The sequence below is a fragment of the Cyanistes caeruleus genome, chromosome 14 (genome assembly GCF_971803275.1).
Source record: "Cyanistes caeruleus chromosome 14, bCyaCae1.hap1.1, whole genome shotgun sequence".
Lineage (NCBI taxonomy): Eukaryota > Metazoa > Chordata > Aves > Passeriformes > Paridae > Cyanistes > Cyanistes caeruleus.
The window spans coordinates 11,578,110-11,601,562 of record NC_141714.1 but is presented as its reverse complement, the minus strand read 5'-3'; the positions used below and the strand labels follow the sequence as shown (position 1 = coordinate 11,601,562).

General features: G+C 42.5%; 2 protein-coding genes and 1 long non-coding RNA gene across 14 annotated transcripts; 2 read left to right on the top strand and 1 right to left on the bottom strand.

Moving 5' to 3' along the window:
- The first annotated feature begins 1,031 nt into the window (after positions 1–1,031).
- Positions 1,032–6,655, top strand: PGRMC1 (progesterone receptor membrane component 1). The gene is made up of 3 exons (XM_086850306.1): positions 1,032–1,597; positions 3,424–3,579; positions 4,742–6,655. The coding sequence occupies exons 1-3, from the start codon at positions 1,276–1,278 to the stop codon at positions 4,840–4,842; spliced, it is 579 nt and encodes a 192-aa protein (XP_086706432.1). The 5' UTR covers positions 1,032–1,275; the 3' UTR covers positions 4,843–6,655.
- A 1,985-nt stretch (positions 6,656–8,640) lies between these two features.
- On the bottom strand, positions 8,641–20,242 carry LOC111928651 (A-kinase anchor protein 17B). Of its 12 annotated transcripts, XR_015276307.1 has the most exons (8): positions 20,149–20,210; positions 18,749–18,836; positions 17,020–17,126; positions 15,857–15,983; positions 13,792–14,028; positions 11,954–12,957; positions 11,454–11,618; positions 8,641–10,565 (listed from the first exon to the last, which is right to left on the bottom strand). XR_015276307.1 is itself a non-coding variant. In XM_086850302.1 (7 exons), exons 5-7 carry the CDS (start codon positions 13,879–13,881, stop codon positions 10,429–10,431), a joined length of 1,731 nt encoding a protein of 576 aa, XP_086706428.1. In that variant the 5' UTR covers positions 13,882–14,028; positions 15,857–15,983; positions 17,020–17,126; positions 18,749–18,836; positions 20,149–20,210; the 3' UTR covers positions 8,641–10,428. The 12 variants fall into 12 exon arrangements, 7 of the variants coding, with proteins under 7 accessions (XP_086706428.1, XP_086706427.1, XP_086706430.1 ...); XR_015276305.1 differs by lacking the exon at positions 17,020–17,126; XM_086850302.1 differs by having other exon boundaries at positions 11,454–12,957.
- A 216-nt stretch (positions 20,243–20,458) lies between these two features.
- Positions 20,459–22,853, top strand: LOC147650555 (uncharacterized). Its single transcript, XR_015276310.1, has 3 exons — positions 20,459–20,610; positions 21,647–21,938; positions 22,761–22,853. It is a non-coding gene; the product is annotated as an uncharacterized LOC147650555 (long non-coding RNA).
- Positions 22,854–23,453: the final 600 nt, after the last annotated feature.

Sequence of the window (23,453 nt, the reverse complement as noted above, 5' to 3'; positions counted from 1 at the left end):
GTTGGACTCGGTGATCTCAGAGGTCTTTTCTAACCTTAATGATTCTGTGATCAAAGCAGGTACACCGCATTTCTTCTCTAGGTGTACCCTGAGATACTGACTTGTGTAGAGGGAATGGCAATGCTCTGGCAGGGCACTGCTTTGTGTTCTTACAGAAAGACACAATTTGCAGAGGCAACTACTCAGACCCAAAACATCACTTCTGCTTTCTCACACTTGATACCAAGGAGCAGATGTCACCAGTCATATTCTACCTGTATTTGGGGCTCCATTTGCTCCATCATATGATCACCATACCAAGTAGATACATCCAAGTTAGTATTTCCTTCAGCTTAAGTTTTAATTCACCAAAACCTCCACTCAGAAGAAACACAAATACTCTGTGACTGGGCAATATTCTTTACCATGTTCTATTAGTACATTGTGGTTGTTTATTCTGTAGTTTTGTGGGGCCTGGAGGTAATATCCAAATAAGAAAAACCCAGAAGTATGGTAATTTCTTCCCTTTCCTTCTATGTGAAGTTTGACAACATTTCTAGAGTATTCAGAAAAGTCAGTGCCCTGCCAAGAAAGCGGAGATGTGCGCCAGCACGGCTGGAGCGAGTGTGGGGAATCACGGAATGGGTCAGGTTGGAAGGGACCACAGTGGGTCACCCAGTCCAACCTCCCTGCTTAGGCAGGGTCAGCCACTCTGGGTGGTTCTGGAATCTTTCCAGTGAGGGACACTCCGCAAACCCTCAGAACAATCAGTTCCATTGTGTAGTCACCGCACAGTAAAGAAGATTTTCATGATCAGGTGGAACTTCCTGTGCATCAGTTTCTGCCCATTGCCTCTTGTTTGGCACCACGAAGCTGAGGCTGGTTCCATCCTCCATCCATCAGGGCCCGGCTGGTTCGCACAGCCCATCGCGCCAGCCCTGACACGGGTCTAACGCCACGCCGAGGTCATTTTTTCCGGAATTTCTATGGAACCGTGTGCCAGGGAGCCGCCGCAGCGGCCTGGCCCGACCCGACCTGCGGCCTCCTGGCTTAGGCCGTGTGGAGCCGCGGCCATGGCCGGGCCCGCACCACCACCTAGCGCCGGCGGCGGGCGAGGAGAGCCCGGGCCCGCCCGGCCTGGGGGCGGCCCCGCGCCCGCGCCTCGGCCCCGCCGCGCCCACCGCCCCTCCCTTCCTGTTGCCGCCGCCGCCCCTCGGTCCGCCCCGCCGGGCCGGGTGTGCTCCGTGCCGCCGCTGCGCGCTCCGAGCCCGCTGAGCCGCCGCACAGTCCAGCGCCATGGCCCGCGAAGAGGCGGCGGTGGCCGGCGAGGAGGCTGCGGCGGGCGAGGGCGGTGGGCTCCTGCTGGAGATCGTAGGCTCCCCGCTCAACCTGAGCCTGCTGGGCCTCTGCCTCTTCCTGCTCTACCAGATCCTGCGGGGCGAGAGGCCCGCGGCACCCGCGGGCGAGGCGGAGCCGCCGCCGCTGCCCAAGATGAAGCGCCGCGACTTCACGCTGGAGCAGCTGCGGCCCTTCGACGGCGTGAGCGACCCGCGCATCCTCATGGCCGTCAACGGCAAAGTCTTCGACGTGACCCGCGCTAGGAAGTTCTACGGGCCCGGTGAGGGCGGGGGCGGGCGGGGGCTGCCAGACGGGCCCAGCCCGGGCACTCCGCGCCTTGTGCCCGGGGCCACCGCCCGGGGGGAGCGCAGGACGCGTCGGGGCCGGTGCTGGCCGGGAGCGCCTTCTCTCGGCGGGGATCGGCGCTCCTGTCTGACCCCATCCCGGCCCTGGTCCCCGAGCGGAGGGCTGGACAGGGCTCGGCTCGCTTGCAGCCGGGAGGGCTGCGTGCCGGTGTGCCGGTGGCAGGGTGACTGCTGCCGCCCGGGATCCAGAGTCGGGCTCCCGTGTTGTAGAAACTCCGGCTTTGCCGGTTTACGTTGTTTCATTATTCTCAGTATTTTCCCGTGGCAGGCTACGCGTACCATACGAGGTTGGGCGGCTTTGTCAGCCTGGGCTGCCCTTGCCTGATAGCAGGCAGCAGAAGCGAAGTGTTCTCTCAGTGTTGACATTCCATTCCCAGCTTTTAGTGGGTATCACTCTATTCCATAATATTTATACTAAATACTTAGCAATTTAGATGAAACCAGCTTTCCACCAGGAGCATAGTTCAAACGTACAAAGATTTAATAACATATGCTCGAAGAGTGATGAGGTGGGTGGGACTATGTGCACCCAGGCGAAAGAGTTTTATCATCTCCACGAGGGCATGGGGTTTTATTTTTATCAGAGGCTGCCTATTAAAACGGCTCACAGAGGCTTGCTGATTTGTTCCAGGATCTGCCTGGCATAACCACTCTTGAGCTGTCCAGACAGCCTGGTAGCTGCAGTGGAGAGTTGCCAGTGCTACTTAGAGACAGGGAGAAAAATGCAGAAGACACCACGGTTTTGGAAACGTTATCAGTTATTACTTCTGGGCCAAACATAGACAAGACTGTCTCTGAATGATGACAGGCTGTAACTTTGCATTCTGCAGAAGTCAGGATAATATGTACAGTTGAGTCAGATGTGCAGCTTTGTATCTGTGCAAACTAAAACCCACTTGATGTAAGGTCCAAGCTTTAGATGCTCAACGTTCCTTGATGACAGTAAAAGCTGCCTGTTGCATCTGATTTGGTAATTGCTGAATGGTTCGCCATAATGTCTGGCTAGTTTGATGGAAAAGTAAGATTCTTTCGGTTAATTTAGGAAAAAGCACACTCTGGAAGTTGGCATGTGCTCTACAATAACCAGGTTTCACATCTTACTTCTTTAAGCTCCTTTTAGAAGAACTTTGAATGTCTAGTTGAACCTGCAGTATCTCAATTTTTGGCTTGTCATGCAAGCGAATTAATCATTAATGAAGTTTAGCAAGAGTTTATCTTGATGTCTCTGATCTGTGAGTTGCATGTTTTGATTATTTGAGTTCATCTTGCATTTTGTTTTAATAGATGTTTCCTCCAACTTGATAATATCAAGTAGCACTATATTTTCTGTCAAGCCATCCTTTCATCTCAAGTCCAGGAGTATCTTTTAGAAAACTTTCATTTCACCCCAGACATAGAAATCCTTCCTCTGTTCCTTATTCTAAGGATGTGCATCCCAATCTGTATGCTTCCCCTTACCCTGTTTATATGTGCCATGCAACATTGCGTGGTTCATTGTCCTGATGTTTCAGCAAACCTCAGTATCTTTCTCCATGATTTTGTTTCTTGTCCTCTTCCGCTTTTTTCTCTTATTACCGATTAGAATAAAACTTTAAAGCATTTCAGAAGCTTGAGGCACCTGATATATGAATGGCTCAGTGTAGGAACTCGTCATCTGTTTTAGTCTGGGGACTCTGATCCACGAAGACAAAGTAGCATCCATTACCTCTGCAATAATGTTGCTTATGTTTCTATTTTAAAGAGGGCCCGTATGGGATTTTTGCTGGAAGAGATGCATCCCGGGGTCTTGCCACTTTCTGCCTGGATAAGGAGGCACTGAGGGATAAGTATGATGACCTCTCTGATCTCAACGCTACACAGCAAGAGACCTTGAGGGACTGGGAGTCACAATTCACTTGTAAGCAATTTTAATCCTATTTACAAAGAAGCAGTTACCTGGTAATAGGGGAAGCAATAGTGAAAAGGCTTTAACCAGCTGGCAGCATCATATATATAAATGATGGAAATTGCATATGCTGATAACTACTATAGTGAAAATAATTATCTAGTGTTATACGATAATAAAATCTAGTGTTAAAAGATTTACTATAACCAGCTACAATGGAGTTTTCTCTGCATGAGGTCATAAGAAATCTCAGTCCTGACCTGATGTGTCCCTACTATTTTGGCCCTCTTCCTGTTTTAATTAAGACTGTTAATCATGCCACACTGAATGGCTGTTTTATTATGCTAACAAGCTTGTTGCAGAAACCAGAACTATGCTATCAAATATCTGGCTTGAACTAGTGTTAAAATGTACCTTTATAAGTGTTGAGCATCAGGACTGACAGTGATGTCCACTCTTTTTATTACTGTGTTCCTATTAAATATGGTGAATAGTTGCTTTAAGTTGTTATAACAACATCACTAGTCTGAAATACCTGTAATCAGGGGCTTTTTTGTTTTGTTGAAGTTGACAGATAGGTGACATAGTATAGCTCTCAGTGCTTACATGTGTATGATCTTGGCATTTTTACATGCTCAAAAGGAGATATAAAATAAATCAGAAGCTTAATCACATAATCGGATAACAAATCCATCTTTGTCTTTGGGAGAAAGGATCTCCCTTCTGTCCTGTAGAATATTTTTATACACATTACAAAAAATAAAACCCCTTCCAAGTTGTGTGTATTTGTGCACATATGAATGTGTTTAATAGATGTTAATAGTCTGACAATGCCTTTGGTTGAAAAACCAGCTTTGACACTGGCAAAACAAATAATCTAATCCAGGATTGTTTCTTTGGGTGTGTGGCTTAGTTTGTGTTTATTCATCTTTTGGTTTAGGTAATAAAATGAGAGTTATATTCAATTCACATGATTCTTACTAGAACAATAATAGTAGTTCAGGTAGTAGTTGATTTTAGCTTTTCTCCTTTCCCTCAGTGTTTGGAACAAGTTGTTCAGAGATGTTTTATTAAAATATAGCCATCCTGTTCATTCAGAAAACAGCTGGAGGAGTTTAAAAAGGTGTCTCTTCAGGGCCAAAAAATTACTTGGATTTTTTTTTTTTTTTCCCAGTTAAGTATCATCATGTTGGTAAGCTGCTGAAGGAGGGGGAGGAACCCACTGTGTACTCTGATGAAGACGAAAAGGATGGCCAGGATGCAAAGAAAGAATAGATATTGCAGTGAGGAACAATCTCCTTTTGAACCATAAAGGATCATTTGTAACATTCCACTTCTGCTTCAAAAGGTGCAGCAGCAGCAAGGCTTACAAAAGGTCCAGAGGTACAGTGAATGGTTTCTTTTCAAATTCAGTGGGAAGGTTCTGAAGATCTATGATCTGTCTTCCTTTAAACCCACATAAAAAGAAGTATGCATGACAAATGTCTGTGCAAAAGTAAACTGCAATTTTGGCAATAAAGGACTATTTTTCTGCTATCACCATTTAGTGCAAAGTAGATCAAAATCAAGTTTTTCATTACCAACCTAGCATTGTGGACACAAGCACATGAATAACTTCACATATGCAACACAAACACCACTAAATCTTTTGTGTTAGCTTCTGCAGGACCTGGTCCCTGGCTTGTAATTCCCTTAGAAAAAAAGGACTGTATTTTGTTTGTCCACAAAGCATCATACTTTGTTGTGTAGTATAATTCATTATTATATAAGATAATTTGGTTTTCAAGGCGTTGCATTAGCCACTTACAGATGAAACACTAACTGCTTTTAAAAAAGATCAAGAATTTTTGAGAGGTTAAATCACTTTTAAATATTTAATAAAGACTGATGAATGCTTGATGTATTCAACATGTATAATTTTGCATAGACTAATATTCTCTGTTCACTTTTAAAGCACATCTATAGTGTTACAAAAGTTTAGATAATGAGTGGAACTAGGCGTCCCTAAAGGTACACCATGGAGTGTGACTTGACTATTGTTCATTCAATTTTTTTCTTAATAAAAAGTGCTCCTGTGAATGTTAATGGAATTATATTAAACATGGAAGATCAGCTGCTCTTGATTCCTAGGCCTAAAAAACCAGAAGCTGCTGGTATGGCATGATTAGCAAGTGCTCTTGTACATGCACCTTTACCTAGCAGAAAAACATTACTGGTCAATGTAACTTACGTAAGTTATGTGCAAAATAAAACAGTGTAAGCTGTTTCTGCATTGAGGCCTTCGTTGGTTTGGAATGTTGCCATTAAACAAAATGGCACAATCTCATGCATAACCAGCAGTGCTACACCTGTGGACCTGACCTTTGAGTTGCTTTTTATCTACTTGCTCTCTTGGCTTAACTATATGCTTAATTATTACATTTTTTTCTAAGTGGCCTGCCTCCTTCCAGAGAGGGCTGGGTAAATGGATATGACCAAGGAAAAACGTAATTGTTTATCTTCCAAAATACTTCTGTAACACTTTCTTATAAATTCCAAGATAACTAATGATTTGCTGATCACTTGTTTCTTGTCCAGGTGATTCTGCTAGTGCAGAATATTCAGGGTGCCTGTCTGGTGTAGTTCCCTCTATTTAATTTCTCTGGCTCGGCTGTGTGGTTATTTCAATTTGGCAACATGATCAAAATGATGAACTGAGTCCTCTGTGGGAAGGTGTAAACTAGGTAAAAGTGTTCGGGAGTGTTGCACTCTCAACTGCACAGCAGTTTTCATAAGTGCCTGACACCAACTGTGGTGAGAATAACCAACTCTCCCTCAGTCCCAACACTGTCCTGGGATTTTCTTCTGGTTGCACTGGGCATTCCGATGAAGAGCAATGTTGTTTGAGCCAGAGAGTTTGTGTAAAGTGGTACTCTATGGACTACCTAACGAAGGTCTAGAGCCACATGTAGACCTTGTCATGATCTTTGTGTTGCTATTTTATTTTTAGAGACATTTATACTCTTGGCAAACTACTACTAATGGTTTACCTCAAATTGGAAATGTACTTTTATTTGTTTAAGGCAGAAAATAAAATACTCTTGCATAATGGCGGTGTTTTCATTTACTGCAACCAAATGTTATATTTAATACTCCCCTAATGTTTCAAGTTTTATATTGTCTTTTTCCAATGTGTCACATTATCCAATGCATAGATTCAGTAAAATATATTCTAATGGAATGATTGTAAATGCAGTTCACTAGTAAAACTTTAACAGAATATTAAATAGAGAACATGCTCATTGCAAAAACAGTGTTAGGCAGAAAAAACCCCCAAGTAATTGTTAATACTGAGCAAGAGCTGGAGCTTTTGAAGGCTGTAACCTACCCTTCAGTGGACTCTTAAGTTACTCTGTATCATCTCCCAAGGAACTGAACACTATTTCAAGTATTAATCTGTACATCAGAACATTATGCATCACAAAGAAAAATAGTAACAAAAATTATGCAGAACACAGGCAGTAACACAAGACAATGCTTATTGTTAATACTTCCTGGGGAGGAGGAATGACACTTCGGTAAGACTTACTTTTTCAGGGAAAACAGAGGATTTATTGTGAAAAGAGGAGAAGTGTGTCACAAAAGCTGCTCATAAAGCACCAGGCATGGGTTTTACTTCTTTCCAAAGTACAGAAGAAAATGGAGGGGTTTTAGCTTCTTTTTTAGTCTATTCATTACAGTTTGAACCCTTCCTTCAACAGTGACTGGCACCAATGACTATGCAAAAAGAACAATGCCAGGCAGCTTATCAGTCTGTATATTAACCAGGTAGGACATGATGACCAATTAAATGCAGAGAATTTCACTAATCTCCCTCAGCTGAGGTGTCCAACACCTGTCACAAAGGTCTACTCTAGGACAAAACAATTGAGTCATATCTTATTTCCAGCTAGGAAAACTCATACTTTGACCTGCTTTGTAAAATTCAGATATTTTTCACCTGCCCTTAATCACCTTTATTCGCTCTTACTACTTTCTGCTGTTTCAATTAAACAAAAAAAAGTTTCATATTGAATGCTTCTGTTGAAAGTTATGTAAGGGGTTTTATGAAAGCATTTCTATGCATTTCCTGGAATCCCTGGTTTAAGAAAGGTCTTTATGTTATAATTGCTGTATTTTATTTCAAGCAGATGGACTGCTTTAATAATGGGCCTTATGTATTTCTGCTTTAAAACCAGCCTGTAGGATTTTGACTTCAGTATTCAGCACAAGGTACAACCCCACAGGTCACATATTTTCAGTAACAAAGCATTTTTCAGCCAACTTCTCTTCATACCAGCTCTAGGAGGAGGTATTTTCACCAGTTCTGTACAGAAAATTAAATTTGATGGCAAGATCTGCAGTCTCAGGTCCCAACTTCATACATGTCAGAGTAAACAATGTTTCCATAAAAAGCATCCAGCCTTTTGAAACAGCAGCTGGGCACAATAGAACACATCAGGTTCAAACTGAAAGGTGTGAAATTATGCCAGAAATATTCTACATTTCCATTGCTGAACTATATAAGTACTGCTTTTAATGTATCTTTTAATCTAATAAATGTTTTAATTGCCAAAACATTCAGTAACTTTCCTATGTGGGATGTGACATTTCTAACATCCGATTTACAAAGCCATGCATTTTAAAAGTTTTAAAGCAAGCTGTTACATGTCTCTTTAAAGATTAGCCTTCAGAATAATAAAATTATATAAAGCAGTCCATTGTATGAAAAGGTGGGGCTCATATTAAATGTGCTGACAGGAAAAAGAAATTCTTCCCTGTGAGCATGGTGAGGCTGTGGCAGAGGTTGCCAGAAGAAACTGGACACCTGTCCTTGGAAGTGTTCAAGACCATGTTGGACACTGCTTGGTGCAGGTGGAAGGTGCCCATGCCCTTGGCATGGAGATTGGAACAAGATGATTTTTAAGGTACTGATCCAAACCATTCTATGATTTTGTGAAAAGTCAAAAAACACCTGAAATCAGGTTCTAAGTAATATCAAATAGAAAACACAGAGGTTCTCTTTCAGTGTGAAGATTACAATGATGTCTCACATTTTAAAGTGCATGCATATTTTATTAGCTAACAGTGTTTTACATGGAATGAGGGCTTGGGAGATAAAGCAAATCCTCTACCAGTTTCAGTCAATACAGGTGAATGCATGAAGCAATTACAGAAATTTGTTATTGGTTATTGTGACAGCATGTTGATAAAACACTGGAAATTTACACTGAAGGAAATCTTTAGTTCCTTCTCCCCCAGATTAACAAAAAGAAATACTTCCTCACCTGTCACCAAAAGGCCTGTCTCACAGGAAATGGGTACTCATGGACACAAAACTGTGACAGAGGTGGAAGTTTTGTTATCTTTAATCTGCAAATTTTGCATAGAGAAAAAACACCCTTGGTATGTCACATCAGTGCAACAGAAAACATTTTACACAGTCGAATACAACAGTCCCTCTTCATTATATCTGTATAAAATATTAAATGGGAGACTTAAGAAGGGCATAAATGTTTTCCAAAATAGTCAGAAAATATTTCTGTCAAGAAAATAACATCTTTTTAGATAAAAGTAAGATTAACAGTACTTTGAATAGCAACTATTTGTCATTCATGACCCTGAAAAGGCACTCAACATCTCAACATATGAACAGAAAGACTGATAAAACCTGGCTTAGAAGCCTGTAGGAATCACCAGTATTGAAGACGTGGGGGAAAAAACCTATCTACCACGAACAACTACAATTACTCTTTTTTATTACTATTTATTAGAGCAGAAGTTACAAACATGGGTAAGATCTTATGTAATGAAGGCAACATTTTCACATTAACTTCATCTACTGACATGTAATAAGTAAAGCATAATAAAAGGAAAGCTGCAATAATCAGTGTCTTGAACTTCAAACTCTATCTTGCTAAGGGACTTCGTCCAAAATCAATTGTGACTGTCTTCTAGATATAGCCAGATGAATAAATATAGATATACCTTGAGCTCCTAGACTCCATTTTCACATTTTTATCTACATGAAGCACAACTCTGACAACATTTCACAATTCCTCTGGAAAGCATTTGTAAGCAAACACATACTAAACAGCTACCTCACTATATGTGCCTTCAAAATCTTGTGAACTGTCAACCTGCATTTACGTGGGCACTGTCAGCAGGCTGACATGCACTGCCCTTTCATTATCTAACACTCAGAGCTTTGTTTAAACAACCATTCAGATTCCTGGAAGCACTACATTGGGCATAAGTTCAGTGAAATCCTTCCTCCCAAAGGCCAGCAAGTTTCCACAAACACCTCTAGAATTGTTAATAGAAAACAAGGATTCTTCTAGTGTGGGTTTTACAGAAGATGGGACTTTTTTCACATTTGGAAATCTATTACTTTTCAAAACTGAGTATAAATGTCCCCCTGTACCTTCCAATCCCATCATTATAACAATCTGATAGAGGAGGCACTTCATATGCTTGTTCTAGGATTGACAATTAGTTTTTTTTCCAATGACTCATTATTAGTAAATACTGTGATTTACATGATTCCCTGCATTCAGTCAAAGTATAACACTCCAAAATCTCAGTCTGTGTCAAGTTCTTTAGCCACTAGTCCATGAAACTTTCTTCTGGCTCTGGGGAAAGTTTTGGTCCTTTTATCCAAAAGGCAAACACAGATTCTGCTTTTGTGGCTCACTACACCAGTTAAATATCCTAACCAAAGGAATTACCTAAGCAAAAATAAAAAAAACAAAAACCAACCCAGTAGTTCATATACCTTTTAATGATCAACGGGCTTTCTTCTCCCACTTTATAAAAACTTCAGAGCTATCATACAGTAGCTGTTCAGCATCCTCTTCTGGGCTCTCCTCCACAGAAAGTATCTGAGAAGGGGTTTGTCTGAATTATCTCAAGAGGAAATAGAGGACATCCTCTGACATCTGCATCCATCTCTCTTCTCAACATTAATTTCCTCTCATCTCCTGTAGATAAGAAGAAGTTTCCTGAAATGAGTTTTTGTCAGGCAGACAGGGAGGGAAAAGGAGGTGGCTGTAAGGGTATCCACCAACCAACTGGAAACACAGTAAAATGTAAAAATGGCTGTAAGGACAGCCAGTAGCAATCCTGTATGAACATCAGATGTATTTTAGCTTTGTAAAATTTACCCACCTGTCACTAGTGGACACGAAATAGGAATGTAGATTTAATCACAGCAGCCAGAGGTTTTTTTGTCTCAAGAAGGCAGAAGCCTTTATTTCGGGGTCTCTAAGCCCCTTTTATAAGGTGTTCTGATACAGGTTAACGTGGTTGGTAAAGGGAACAACACCTCTCTGGTCCCATCGGTGGAACAAGAGAAAACACTCAGGACATCTGTACAACATTGTTTGAGAACCAAAAACCTATTTACAAAAACAGTCCTTGAGAGAAACATGTCCTCAGGAGACTTTCCTTTGGGAACAGATCAGCCACTGACAGGCTGAAAACTCTCTCAGGCTCAGAAAGTCATATCCACACTCACCTGAGACAGTACTTCCCACACAGCTGTGCCACACATTGAATTGTGCATCAATGTTTTTGTTGTCATGTTGTTACAATGCATGTTGTTAACAGAGTAACCACCCATCTCCAAATGCCCAGGACAGATACTGTGCTACCCAATTAAGTCAACAAATACTACTCTTGAGCCGCATTGTGTTCAGAGCTAAACTGAACAAACCCTTAGTTGCAGAGAACCTGTACTGGTTTTTTTCATGCCATGTTTATACCTTCTAAAACCAAAAACCATTCATCACTGTAACAACTGTGACAACCTCACCGGCCACAGACCTGTCAAATTCATTCCCCTTAGCTGTGCTGTCCCTCTCTCTCACCTCTCCTCTGGAGGGTCTCCTGAAGGGGCGAGCCATCATGAGGGGTAACATCTGGTGCTGCCATAGAAGTGTGATGTGTCTTGAATTTCACTTTCTTGTGTAACATTTTCTTACATTTTCTCTGTATCTTTCTGAGCGACTCCAGCTGCATGCAACTGTCCGTCTCTGAAAAGCCACATTCATCAGTTAAAAGATTAGAAGAAAGCTTTTTTCGCTTTTTCTTCATTTTATGAGCATTTTTCTCCTTTTCCCTGGATTGTCTCTCACTTTTCTTTCCTTCATATCTTAATTTACTACTAGACCTCTTGCACGACTTTTTAAGTTTACGTTCACACTGCCTTGCCAAGCCCTCATGGACAGAATTAGAACAGGAGTTACACTGGCTGATTTCCTCCTCTTGACCTTCCAGAGCTACATTTTTATGGTAAACCAGTAATTTTCTTTCCCCGGCTCTTGCAGACAAGCACCCTTTATTACAACTGCTGTAAATTTCTTCATACCTTCTTTCTGCTCTCTTCACTGAGCCACCACATGCCTCTCTAAAGTACTCAGAATCACTGATCTCTTCCAACAAATCCTTTAATCTGCAAGCAGATCTACTTCCATATGGTACAGTGCCTTCATCTCTACCATCTTCTTGTTTGAATTCCTTATTGTGAGTAGCAGTAGTGCACTCCAAAGAATGATTCAGTCCAACATGTGGTAAGTTATCAACAGTGAGCGAGTCATTCCTCTGCACTTGCAGCTTTTTTGCAAGCTTGCCCCCATGCACCCTGCTTTCTAACACTTTGTCTGTTGACTCACGTTCCCCAAGAGATATCACCAGCCTATAATTACTATCACTACTACAATTTCTCTTTTGGAGGTTTTGTACAGGACTCACTTCTCTGAAGTGCTGACCATGTTTGTTACTCAAGCTGATGTCAAACCCACTACCATCATCACACACCACTCGCTTCCACCGGGAATTGTTCGCAGTGGTTTTTGGCTCTAAGCAAACACGTGCGTAGTGTGGTGTCTGATAGTAGTTTAGTAAATAATGGATGAATTCATCAGTCTCATAAACCTTTTGCTTTTTGCAATCATCTTCCTCAGACAATGTCTGTGTATGAGCTACATCCAGTGCTGGGTGGTGCCTTCCACGGAGAGGTTCGATGACCCTGCCGTCCTGGGTAACCGTGATCAGCAAAGGCCCACAGCCTTTGGCGGAGGAGGTGCACACATCTCTGCCAGGCAGTCCATCAGAGCTCGGGGCTGGAGAGGGATCATTTAAAATTGTCCTGACTATGTGACAAGTAGGTGCATAGAAGTTACTCCCGTCTCCTTCCTCACAACATAAACCACTACCTTTTTGGGTTAACGGGCACTTAAACTCCTTACGTGTCAGCTCTTTGTGCGTACGATAAAGGGAGTTAATCAGCTCCTGCTGTATGTCTTTAAATACTGTTTCAGAAAATGAATCGTCCTTTATACCCAGTGAAGGATCCACTTTTTGACTTGCCAACTGCGAAACCAAGAAAATAGAAATTTATTTAAGACACCACATTCATAATTAAGAAGGCTAATGTCAGATGTAATGGGGCCCTAAAATTCATGCAGAATGGCAAGGGTATCCTCTAACTTCAACTCACAGTAAATTAAAGTCCTTTAAAAATCTTTTACATTAAGGATTGGGAAAAATATGCACTTGTTAAAAGCTGCAAGCAAATTTTTCTCTGCAAATAGTGGAGACAAAGCCATATTAGAAATTAAAACCCCTGTTTTCATTTGAAATCTTTTTTGCCCAAAGCACTAAACTGAACCTGCAAACATTAATCTGTGTGCAAAACAGTTAAATTTTTAGTACTTCTCTGCCGACTTTCTCAACACATTATCTGAATCAAACTGAAATAAGCCTGGTAATGAGTGCTGGCCAAGAAAAAAAGAAGAGGCTATTAGAAAGGCAGCTGATATAATCTGTGCCAATTTAATTCAGTCATTTGTAGACCTGAGACCAAAACAAGCATCACTTATGTCCCCACTCCAAAATTCCTTGCTTGCAACACTGGATCAAGTCTAATAGAGCTAATACAGCCTTTCCAGCCCTATTTTTTACTCAGTAAAGACAAGGTCTTGAAAAAGCACCAAAGGCAAAGTTTCTGGGTGAAAATGCACTATGTTTGTTCTCAGGGCAAGACTGAGAGCAGATTGTCACAAGACATGGGCCTCAGGCCTTCTCAGTGTTCAGTCAGCCCAAAGCCGTCTTCTGAATAGCATCAAGACATCAAATGTCTAGTGAATTATTCAAGCTCTAATAAATACCCTTAAAAATTTAAAATATGTTTTAAAATAGTCTTACTTTCACACGATTTAACAGCACTGTAAGCAGTCTGACAGACTCCACTCTTCTCTGAGCTAGCAGGGATTTCCTTTCTTCCCATTCAGGCATATTCTCTGGCCACTGCTGTTCTTCAGCCGGTACCTTCTGCTGCTTTGGGGGATGTTCCTCATCTCCATCTATCTGCCTCTCTTCTCTCCTCTCGCGCTTAGCTTTCCTTTTTCTCTCTTGAACTTCTTTTCATCACCACGTCTTTTTCTAGGTAATTATCAATATGGGACAATTTAGATGACACTTGTTTTACATTTTGCATCCTGGGGAATTGGATGTAAGTCTTTGAAGTGCTAATAATAACCAAACAGTCATCAAGAATCACATGTGGCTAACAAGGAATTTCGTTTGCTTAAATAACATGTTTAAAAAAACATAAATTACACACACCCGACTGATCCCCACAGTTAGAAAGCTGTCTCTCCAAACAGTTTGTATTTTTGGGGTTTTTTTATAAGTACTGCCAAGACAACAGCATCACATGATTTTTTATCCCCAAGGACACAACTGGAGACTAATCATTTGTATCTAATTCTTACATTAACAAATCTCCCCTACAGATTAGCATGAGGGTCTCATTTAAGAAGTATTACAAGAGTAATTCAGGGGTTATCACTGAGCAAGGCTTACCCAGAGCCAAGGCCTTTTCTGCTCCTCATGCACTCCACCAGTGAGGAGGCTGGGGGTGAACAAGGAAATGGGAGGAGACACAGACAGGACAGCTGATCCCAACTGACCCAAAGAATATCCCAGAACCTATGGCCTCATGCTCAGCAATAAAGCCAGAGGAGAAGGAGGAAGGGAGGACACTTGGAATGATGATGTTTGTCTTCCCAAGTCACTGTTATATGGGTTGGAGCCTTGGTGTTCTGGGGATGCAAAACACCTACTTGCCCTGGGGAAGTGGGGAATGAATTCCTAGTTTTGCTTTCCTTGTGTATGTGGCCTTTGCTTTACCTATGAAACTGTCTTGATCTCAATCCTCATGTTTTCTTACTTTTACCTTTGTGATTATCCTCTCATCCCACTGGAGAAAGGGGCAGGGAGGGAGGGACCAGCTGTTGTAGGACTTAATAACCAGCTGAGGTTAAACCACAACAGACTATCACCACTTTTTGGAAGTAACTTTACCTAGTTACAAGTTTGCCCTGTAGGAAGTAGCTCTACCAAATAAAAACCTCCAGAAAAGTCATCATCACAAAAACCTCCAGAAAATTCAAGGAACAGTGTTCACACAAATGAGTATTTAAAAATAGTTTTTAAGAACTATTTGAATAAGGAAGAATTAGCAATGGAAGCATAGCAGTGCTTTTAGAGACCTAGCATTGGATTCACTGTGCTCTGCATTCTAAGTGTCTGTTTTTTCTCAAGAAGGTGCATAAACATGATTGATTACCAGTGACAGTTTAGGATGCCACCCAAACACATTATCTAAAGAATTTAAAATTTCAATATACTACTACTATTACTCATATGCAAATTTAAGAACACTGCACTAAAGATTTCAACAATAAAAAAACGCACAAAAATAGGTAAAGGCAGAAAAGTATTCATTTCATAGCTTTGGACATTCCAGTCAATTGGGAAGCACTTAGGAATGTACATCACATTAATTTTATTTCAGGGCATAAGGAAGGGCATTAATTTGTTGCAGCATAGAGCAATACAAAAAGCCCACATGCAGAACCTTAAGGAATCAATCCTCAGAAGAATTTGAGAGCAACAGCTCTCTGATTTCACTGTAGACCCACATAATCAGAGAATAATCCAATCTGAAAGGCACCTTGGCATATCCCCAGTCCAACCTTTCTCATAATCCAGACCCCTGTATCCGATGCCTAACATGCAGAATTATCATTATGGTTTTCTTTCAAATATATAAATTAACAACTACATAGTATTGTTTCAATTTCTCCAACTCCTGTTTCCTCAAAGCCTGGATTTTTACACAGCCACTCTTCCTGTGTTTTACTTGGTATGAGGAAGTGTAACAAATCTCCAGAAAATCGGACATTCTCTAAAAATATACTCTCACCTTTCAACCCCCTCTCTTTTTTTTCCCCCTATTTTGAATGTGTTCCTGTTCTTGCAGCTTTAGTCTTTCCAGGCTTCTCTGTCTTATGGTTTCTTCACTAAAAATGTCTGGTTGTGTCAAAAGCCACCTGTCACAGAAGAAGCAGAATCAGACTTAGCAGCCCAGTTTACTGTGTATTTATACAAACACAGACAACCTGCTGAGCAAATAAGAGACCCCAGGTGACTACCAAAATTTCACTACACTCGTAAGAATGCCTCTCTCTGCCCTGACATACCAGAACTTCTGAAGTTCATACTGGGTTGTCAATCAAGCTCAAACACCCCTCTCCCAAATGTCTCCTCCTGCTGTGACATCAGGGGCTCACAATCTGACATCATACCTTTGACCAAACCCATTCCCGGTAGGCTCTTCTGGGGACTCAAAGTTCAGCATGTTCAGCACAGCATTCCTAATTGCAGGAGTCATGCAGTTCTGCCCAAACTAGAGTTCATTGACTCTTAGAGCAACATCTTTTGGATCCAATGCTTGTTTGCTTGCTTAAAAATTGATGGATTCTGTTGATGTGTGCTGTATTTCATCAGCTATTTTATCAGCTTCAAAAGCCCAGATGTGAGCACATTAAAAGAAAACACTAGAGCAAATTGCATCGAAGTCTATCTACACTGAAAAAATAAGTAATAGGAAGTATTATTTCCAACATAGAGGGATATGTCAGGTCACAGTTTAGAAATTACCAGCTGGGAGAAAAAATGAAACAGGGTACACCTTAATAAGTGCTTATGGAAGTAAACTGCTGAAACAAAGCTTACAAGTTGCACATTTTCTCTTATAATGCAACAGTAGGCATAACTCTTCAGTGGATTAATCTCTCACCATACTTAAACAAAAAGGTATAGAGAAGAGAACAGGTACCATTTTCTAGCCAAGAATCACCAGGCAGCTGCTACACCTACTTCATATTTAACAACAAGAAACTAAGTATCTTTCAGAGTCTCATCAGTTCCTGAGATCATCTCCAAGTTTCAGTGCCAACTACACTGAAAATATTGACAACCTTTACCTCACCCAGAGAAATTTTTCAGGAAATCAAAATAGTATAATGCTGGTTTTTTATTAGAGTTAAGTTCAGACACCTGAACTCCATATATCAGTATACCTACATCTAGTACAAATAGGATATTTGCCCAGGGGTGTTTGTCCCTCACATGCTCAATTGTCCAAAAAGTTTACAGAGAGGCTTCCACTGGTTATCAAGGACTTTTCAGGCCTAAATTCAAGGAAAAAGAAACAGAAGTTGGCAAGCCACCATCTGTGCCAGTTTGTTCCACAAAGTCACAGCACCTAGTTACAAGTAAAGCTTAGTGTATTTCAATGCTGTCCATATGCTATATTTTTCTTTATTTTATAGACACCATTTTAACATAAATACAGAATAAATCAAATAGATAAAAAAATACATATATAAAGAGAACTGCAAGAGTGACACATAAAAGCTTCCATTGAAGAAACATGAAAAAAAAGTTTGTAAGATGGTTTTCATAGATTATAAACTATACTGTAACGAAAAATGCCTGTTTGCATTCAATGTGGGAATGTCCAAGGGAAGACAAGCACAGAAACTGTTTGATAAAATAGGGTGACTATACTTTATTGAGAATGACAAAGAAAAAAACCTACATATATACTGGAGAAAAAGTTAGTGCAATTAACATTAACATAAAATAACCAGGAATCTCTGGAAGCAGCAGCTACAGCACAGACTGCAGCACTGAATAGCTCTTCTCAGGGAACTGCTGCCAATGCACTCAGAATTAACTGCAAGTTAGTCAGGCAAGGCTGAATCTCTCAGGATTAATCTCTGCACACAGCTGTGTATGTATACAGACGCACACCTTCAGTGTCTCATTTAAGCAAAAGAGATACACAAAGTACTTTCTACAAAACTGAAGCAGTGAGTAATCTCTAGAGTCCTTTCTGCTCACTGTGCATTAAGATAAAGACCTTCCTAAAGCTTTCCACCAAGTTAGTGCCAACTAAACTTCTACCACCCCACTAAGATTTGTGATGCAGCAGGTTGAAACATCCAGGACACTGTTGTTACAGCCTGTAGAGATATGAATGTCAAGCCTGCAGACCACCTGGTGTATACAACATTTTGCTCTGTTTTGCAAGTACATCTTCTATTACACCAACTGGTATATTATCCTGCCTTTGTAAATCTTCTTTCACTTAAATCCTTACACCATCACAGCTGCAACCATCTTCCTACTACTGCAATAAATCACCTAAAAGCCCTAAACTCTCTTCATAGAGCTGAGTAAGCTAGAGTGGTTTGCTAGTGCACACCATTATTCTTGCTCTTCCCCACTTGTGTTTCATAGCCAAGAGTTCTTCAAGCATCAGAAATTTATTTCTCACTACATAACTGTGTACAAAGCAAAGAATTAGTTACTGGCAGATCCACTGAATTGCTGCTGAGCAACATGGCCTTTTGGAATCAACCCTGACATATCAATAAGCCACTGCCTTAACTTTGACTGTTGCAACTGACAAGTCACAAGGAATTTGAATTCAACCCCTTTATCAACTTATTATTTCCTTTTGGCCATCTGCCACAGTAAAAACATTTGGAACACATCTGCCCTTGCACTAGGATTTACTACAATAACTGCAGGCTGAACTCTCCTTATCTTGCAACACCCTAAATTGTGTCACCCAAGTTCATACTTTAATACAAACTTACACTTTAGGGAAAAATTAACAACCTGGAAATATCTAACCTGAAACACTCACATAGCTCGTATGAGCAACATGCAAGTAGTGGGAATAATTGTTCCAAAGGCACCCCTCACATTTGCTTACTGTACTGCTAGCTCAAACAGCTCTTACCATCCCAGCTGGCCACTCATGCCAAGCCCTGGGCCATCACAACAGTTACAGAGACCATACCATCAGCCAGGTCAGGAAAGAGGGTTATCTTGAAGAGAAAAAAAAAAAAATCATATTTTGCTAGGTTACTTTCCAGACATTTGGTTTCCCTGCTGTCATGGACAGCATAGCCCCTGGGCAGTGCCACCAGCAGAGGTAAAGGTAAGCTCAAGAAGAAATATTTTAATTCTGCAGAGGTGGGTATGCAGGAGCACTACAAGCGAATGCAATGTGATAACTGTATGTATTGATCCACACCAGAAGAGTTTATCATGCAGAGGAAAAAAAGCTGGAGTTGCTTAGTCTGAAGGAAAAGAGGCTGGGGGGACCTTACAGCTCTCTACAATCACCAGGTGGGGGTTGGTCACCTCTCTCAAGTAATGTCTTAAGAAATGGCCTCAAATTACATCAGAAGATTAGACTGGATATTAGGAAAAACTTCTCCACTGAAATCGTGATCAGATATTGGAAGAGGCTGTAAACACCATCCCTGGAAGCCTTCAAATGGTTTGTGGATATGGCACTTGGAGACATCGTCTAGCGGTAAACACAGTAAATGTTACTGGTTAGACTCTGTGATCTTAGAGGGCTCTTCCAACCCTAGTGATTTTATGACAAGCACTTACCAGAAAGTCAGTTGGAGAAATTTAAAGAATAGCTTTAAACTGATTTTTAACAAATGAGTTTATCCAGCCTGCTCTATGCAAAATTAACTGAAAAGGAGCAAGGATCAGAAGTGCTGCTGCTCTCACGAATATTGCAATAAAGGGCCGTTTTAAAGCGAGCACTCCCAGCACCGCTGTGCTCAATGCTGTCTGAGGTGAGGATAAAACAAACCGCCAGCCCCAGCCCTATGGACGGAGCCACTGAAGGCCGCGGTCCCCGAGATCCGGCAGCGCTACAAGCGGGTGCCGAGGGCAGCCCGGAGGGCAGGGCCCAGCCCTCGGCGGCTTCAGCGGCAGCCGCGGAACCGCAACTCGAGGGGCCCCGCTCCGGCTGCGAGCCCCGGGCAGGTGCGGACCCAGCTGGGGCCGCCCGAGCGCCGCAGCAGCCCGGCAGGGCAGCCCCCGCGCCCAGGCCCGCCGCGCCCTCAGCACGGGCAGGGCTCCGCCGGCCCGGCCCGCCGCCGCAGGGGCCGGAGCACAGGGAGGGTCGGCCGCCCCGTCCCGGCAGGCCTGCGGGCTCCGGGCAGCCCCAGCGGAGCCGCCGGGAACCGCCCCAGCAGCCGCGGCAACTTTCCCTGGCGGAGCGAGCACCGCGGCGCGGCCCGGCTCGGCCCAGCTCACCCCACCCTAGCCCGGCCCGGAGCGCCCTCCGCCGGCAGCACCCCGCGCCCTCTCCCCAGGGCCGGCCGCTCTTACCCTCCGGCCGCCGCGCTACCGCCAGCCCTTCGGCCGCCACCCCGGGGCGGAGCGCGGCAGCGCCCATGGCCCCATGGCCCCGCCCCCGGGGCGCGGCTCCTCCGCTCCGCCCGCCTCCCTCCGCCGGCCGCCGGCCCGCACCGCCGGCCCGCACCGCGGGGACTTGACCGGGGCTCCTGAGGAACAATTCACCAAGCGAGGAGCTGCCACTGGCTGCCCGTCCTGCCCGGCCCTTCGCCCATGTCCTGCACGGCTTGCCTCGGCTGCAGCCGCCTGCTGCCGGCATCTTCGACCTGTGGGCATCGTGTGTGCGCATTGTATTAAAAATAAGCCAAAGAGAAAAAGTTACTCCTCGGCAGCTGCCTCGCTCAGGCAGAGCAAAGGCTTGGTTGTGATGCAATACCGTGTTTTACTTTGTCCTGTAGCAAAGGTAGTTCATCCACCACTGCTCATGAGTGAGAGGTGTGTGAGGGTTTATGACAGCCTTTCCCTTAGTTTAGTACGGGCTTGTAGGTGTTTTCCCGATGGGAAAGCGCTGTCTGTGTCTGCACGGTACAGCTGCCGGCTCCCCATGGTGCAGCCCTCGCCCATGTGCTACCGATGGCACCGTCCCCACTCCCCGGTTGCTCTGAATTCAGCATCCCCGGGGGGATTCAAGGTCACGTAGTCATTTTTTCAAATACTCCCTCAGATTTCAGCTTGGGTTTTTTTGTCTCTTGCGGTATTCTAAATGCAATTGTACAACTTTATATATATATATATTTACACCTTTTATGTACTTCGTTAAAAACAGACACCTTACCTCTTCTCCTGAATAAATACAGTTGTGACTAGGATGGGTGATGACTGTGGGGTACACACAGGGCTAGGGGCTGCAGGCAGAGGGAGTGTGCCAACCATTTCTACTCTGCAATGGTCTAGTTGCTGTATATGCAATTACAACCCCAGACCAATGGTTACACGTATATTTACTGTGGGAGCCTATTTCTGTTACAATTTTGTGTGCCTAAAAGCATGTCTGTGTTTTCGCACTATACAAACTAATAAGACACTATGATGACCTACAAATGTTTTTCTGGTCTCGTTGCCTTCTCCACAGATATTGCTTCTTGTGTTAGGAAGGCTTCCAAGGAGTCGACATTTGTTTGAGGTTTTTTATCTTAAAAGATAAAATTGTGTTTTGATTATACAAATTTCCAATATACTCTGAGTTATGTGATTTTTTTTTCCCTTATACATAATTTTTCCAAACCCAAACAGGCATTTGTGATCAGTTTGCACCAGCAGGGTCATTCTATTCCCCTAATGCTTTTCCAAACCTGCAACAAGTTGAGAAACTTTAATGTTTTAGCTCTTGAATAAAAAGTTTAATGTTGTCATACAAAGTTATATCTTTCAAGATCTGCGAGTGTGCCCCCTGGATGCAGAAAACTAGTTCCTTGCCTGAAATTAAAAAAATTATGTGTCAATACAATCTATTTTATATTCTGCATTTCAGGGAGCAAGCCATGGTCCTTTGCCATTGTGGAATAGCCTGCCTGCTGGGATCGAGCACAGAGCAGGAGCAGCATGGAAGCTTCCTACAGGAAAGGACTTAAGGAATGAACATCACAACCAAATGAGTTTGCTTTGAAGCCTGACAGCCAGGGCACACAGACAAACTTCTCTGGAAGCTTCAGGATTAGGCTGGGAAGAAGATGGTTGGAAGAAACTGTGAACACGAAACTTGTTTAAATACATAAAAGGAATACTTTTGGCTATGTTTCTTCTTGGTAATGGCTTCTGGCTTGGTAATGTCATTCCAGGTACTACATCTGGGTGTTACATACTGCTTAACTTACTTAAAAGCTAAGATAACTTTCCTGATTGAGAATATAGGTATAGATGGTATAGGTATAGATGGGTACAGGAAACCCCAAACCTCAGAGTTGTATTTAATTTTGAAATAGAAAACTGAAACCTCTTCCTAGGGACAGTAAGAAAGCTCACATAGTTTTGTTTCATAAATAACAATGATACAACCTTGCTTATTGTAGTTTGCTGTCAATACAGGTTTGACTCAGGAAACTAAGTCATGCTGTAATGTTCAGCAGTCAGTGCTGAAATACCCTTTGCTTAGGTACTAATGTGATCAGTTCCTGAGCGAGAGGCAGCCCACCTACACAACCGCTTTCTAGCAAGGAACAAGTGAATAATGGGTTGAATGCCGCCATCCCCTAGCTGGCTGTACAGAAAAAGCTTGTTAAACTTGCATGTCTTTAAGGTAATACTAGAAAGTATCTGGTGGTGTTTTCTTCTTTCAATATGTCTAACTTCCCTGTCCAGACTTTCTAATCATTCTGTATGGTGATAGGTTTAATCTACAAGAAGGTTACTTCAGAAATACTTTGTATGTAAGTGGGTGGTTTTGCTTAGAGGGAAAGAAGGGAGGAGAAAGAAGGGAGGAAGGGAGGATGGAAGGAAGGAAACTGCCTTAAAGATCATCTAGTTCCAGCCCTCCTGCCATGGGCATGGACACTTTCCACTATATCAGGTTGCTTGAAGCTCTATCCAACCTTGAACATATCCAATTTTTTAATGTATGACTTCAATGTATGGTTTTATTTCAGCAGGTCCCTTTAAAAAGGAGAAAAAATAAACAGAGACTCATACCAACCACCTTCTTCTCCAGAGATTGCTGCGGGAGGCTGAGGTCATCTGAACAAGTATGTAAAAAGCCAGAACAAGTATGTAAAAACTTGCCCCAAAATGAGTAATGGAAATGGGAAAGACTGTATGGAAAATATCAGAGCTCAGTAAGAATCTTAAGTTGAGGTTTGTCTTGTGCAGATGAGCAACAGAAAAAACCCCAAAACCCTGGAAGAAATATCACCCTTTTCTTTGAAGTTTTGAAATAAGGCTTGAAATCTTGTTTCCAAGCACTATTAATGTATAGCAAGTTATACCCATTTGTTGTTGTTTTTCTCCTCCTTGATGGTTAAATGCTTTTTTCTTGCCAAGAAAATACACCATAAGTAGCTGAGTTCCTGGAGAGAGATGCAATTCTAGAGAGAAGTCTTTTAGCTCTCTTATTGATCGGGAATAGTCCACTGGATCAGCAGCAGAGCATTCTTGCCAAAGGCAGACTAAGAGTCATCTGACACTGTTCTGTTGGATGTGGTGTAAGATACTGAATATAGAGTTCAGTTTGAGTGGAGTTTTTTGGTCGGTTGTTTTTTTTAGTTTGGGTTTGTTTGGGTTTTGGGGGGGGGGGGGGGCGGGGGATTGCTGGTTTTTTGTTTGGGGTTTTTTTATTACAAGAAACA

Coding starts and splice junctions, on each gene's coding strand:
- PGRMC1 (XM_086850306.1), top strand. CDS start 1,276: ATGGCCCGCGAAGAGGCGGCGGTGGCCGGCGAGGAGGCTGCGGCGGGC. Junction 1,598..3,423: donor TAGGAAGTTCTACGGGCCCG/GTGAGGGCGGGG, acceptor TCTATTTTAAAG/AGGGCCCGTATGGGATTTTT. Junction 3,580..4,741: donor CTGGGAGTCACAATTCACTT/GTAAGCAATTTT, acceptor TTTTTTTCCCAG/TTAAGTATCATCATGTTGGT.
- LOC111928651 (XM_086850300.1), bottom strand. CDS start 13,881: ATGCCTGAATGGGAAGAAAGGAAATCCCTGCTAGCTCAGAGAAGAGTG. Junction 12,958..13,791: donor TGCTGTTAAATCGTGTGAAA/GTAAGACTATTT, acceptor TTGGTTTCGCAG/TTGGCAAGTCAAAAAGTGGA. Junction 10,566..11,453: donor GGAGACCCTCCAGAGGAGAG/GTGAGAGAGAGG, acceptor TCTTATCTACAG/GAGATGAGAGGAAATTAATG.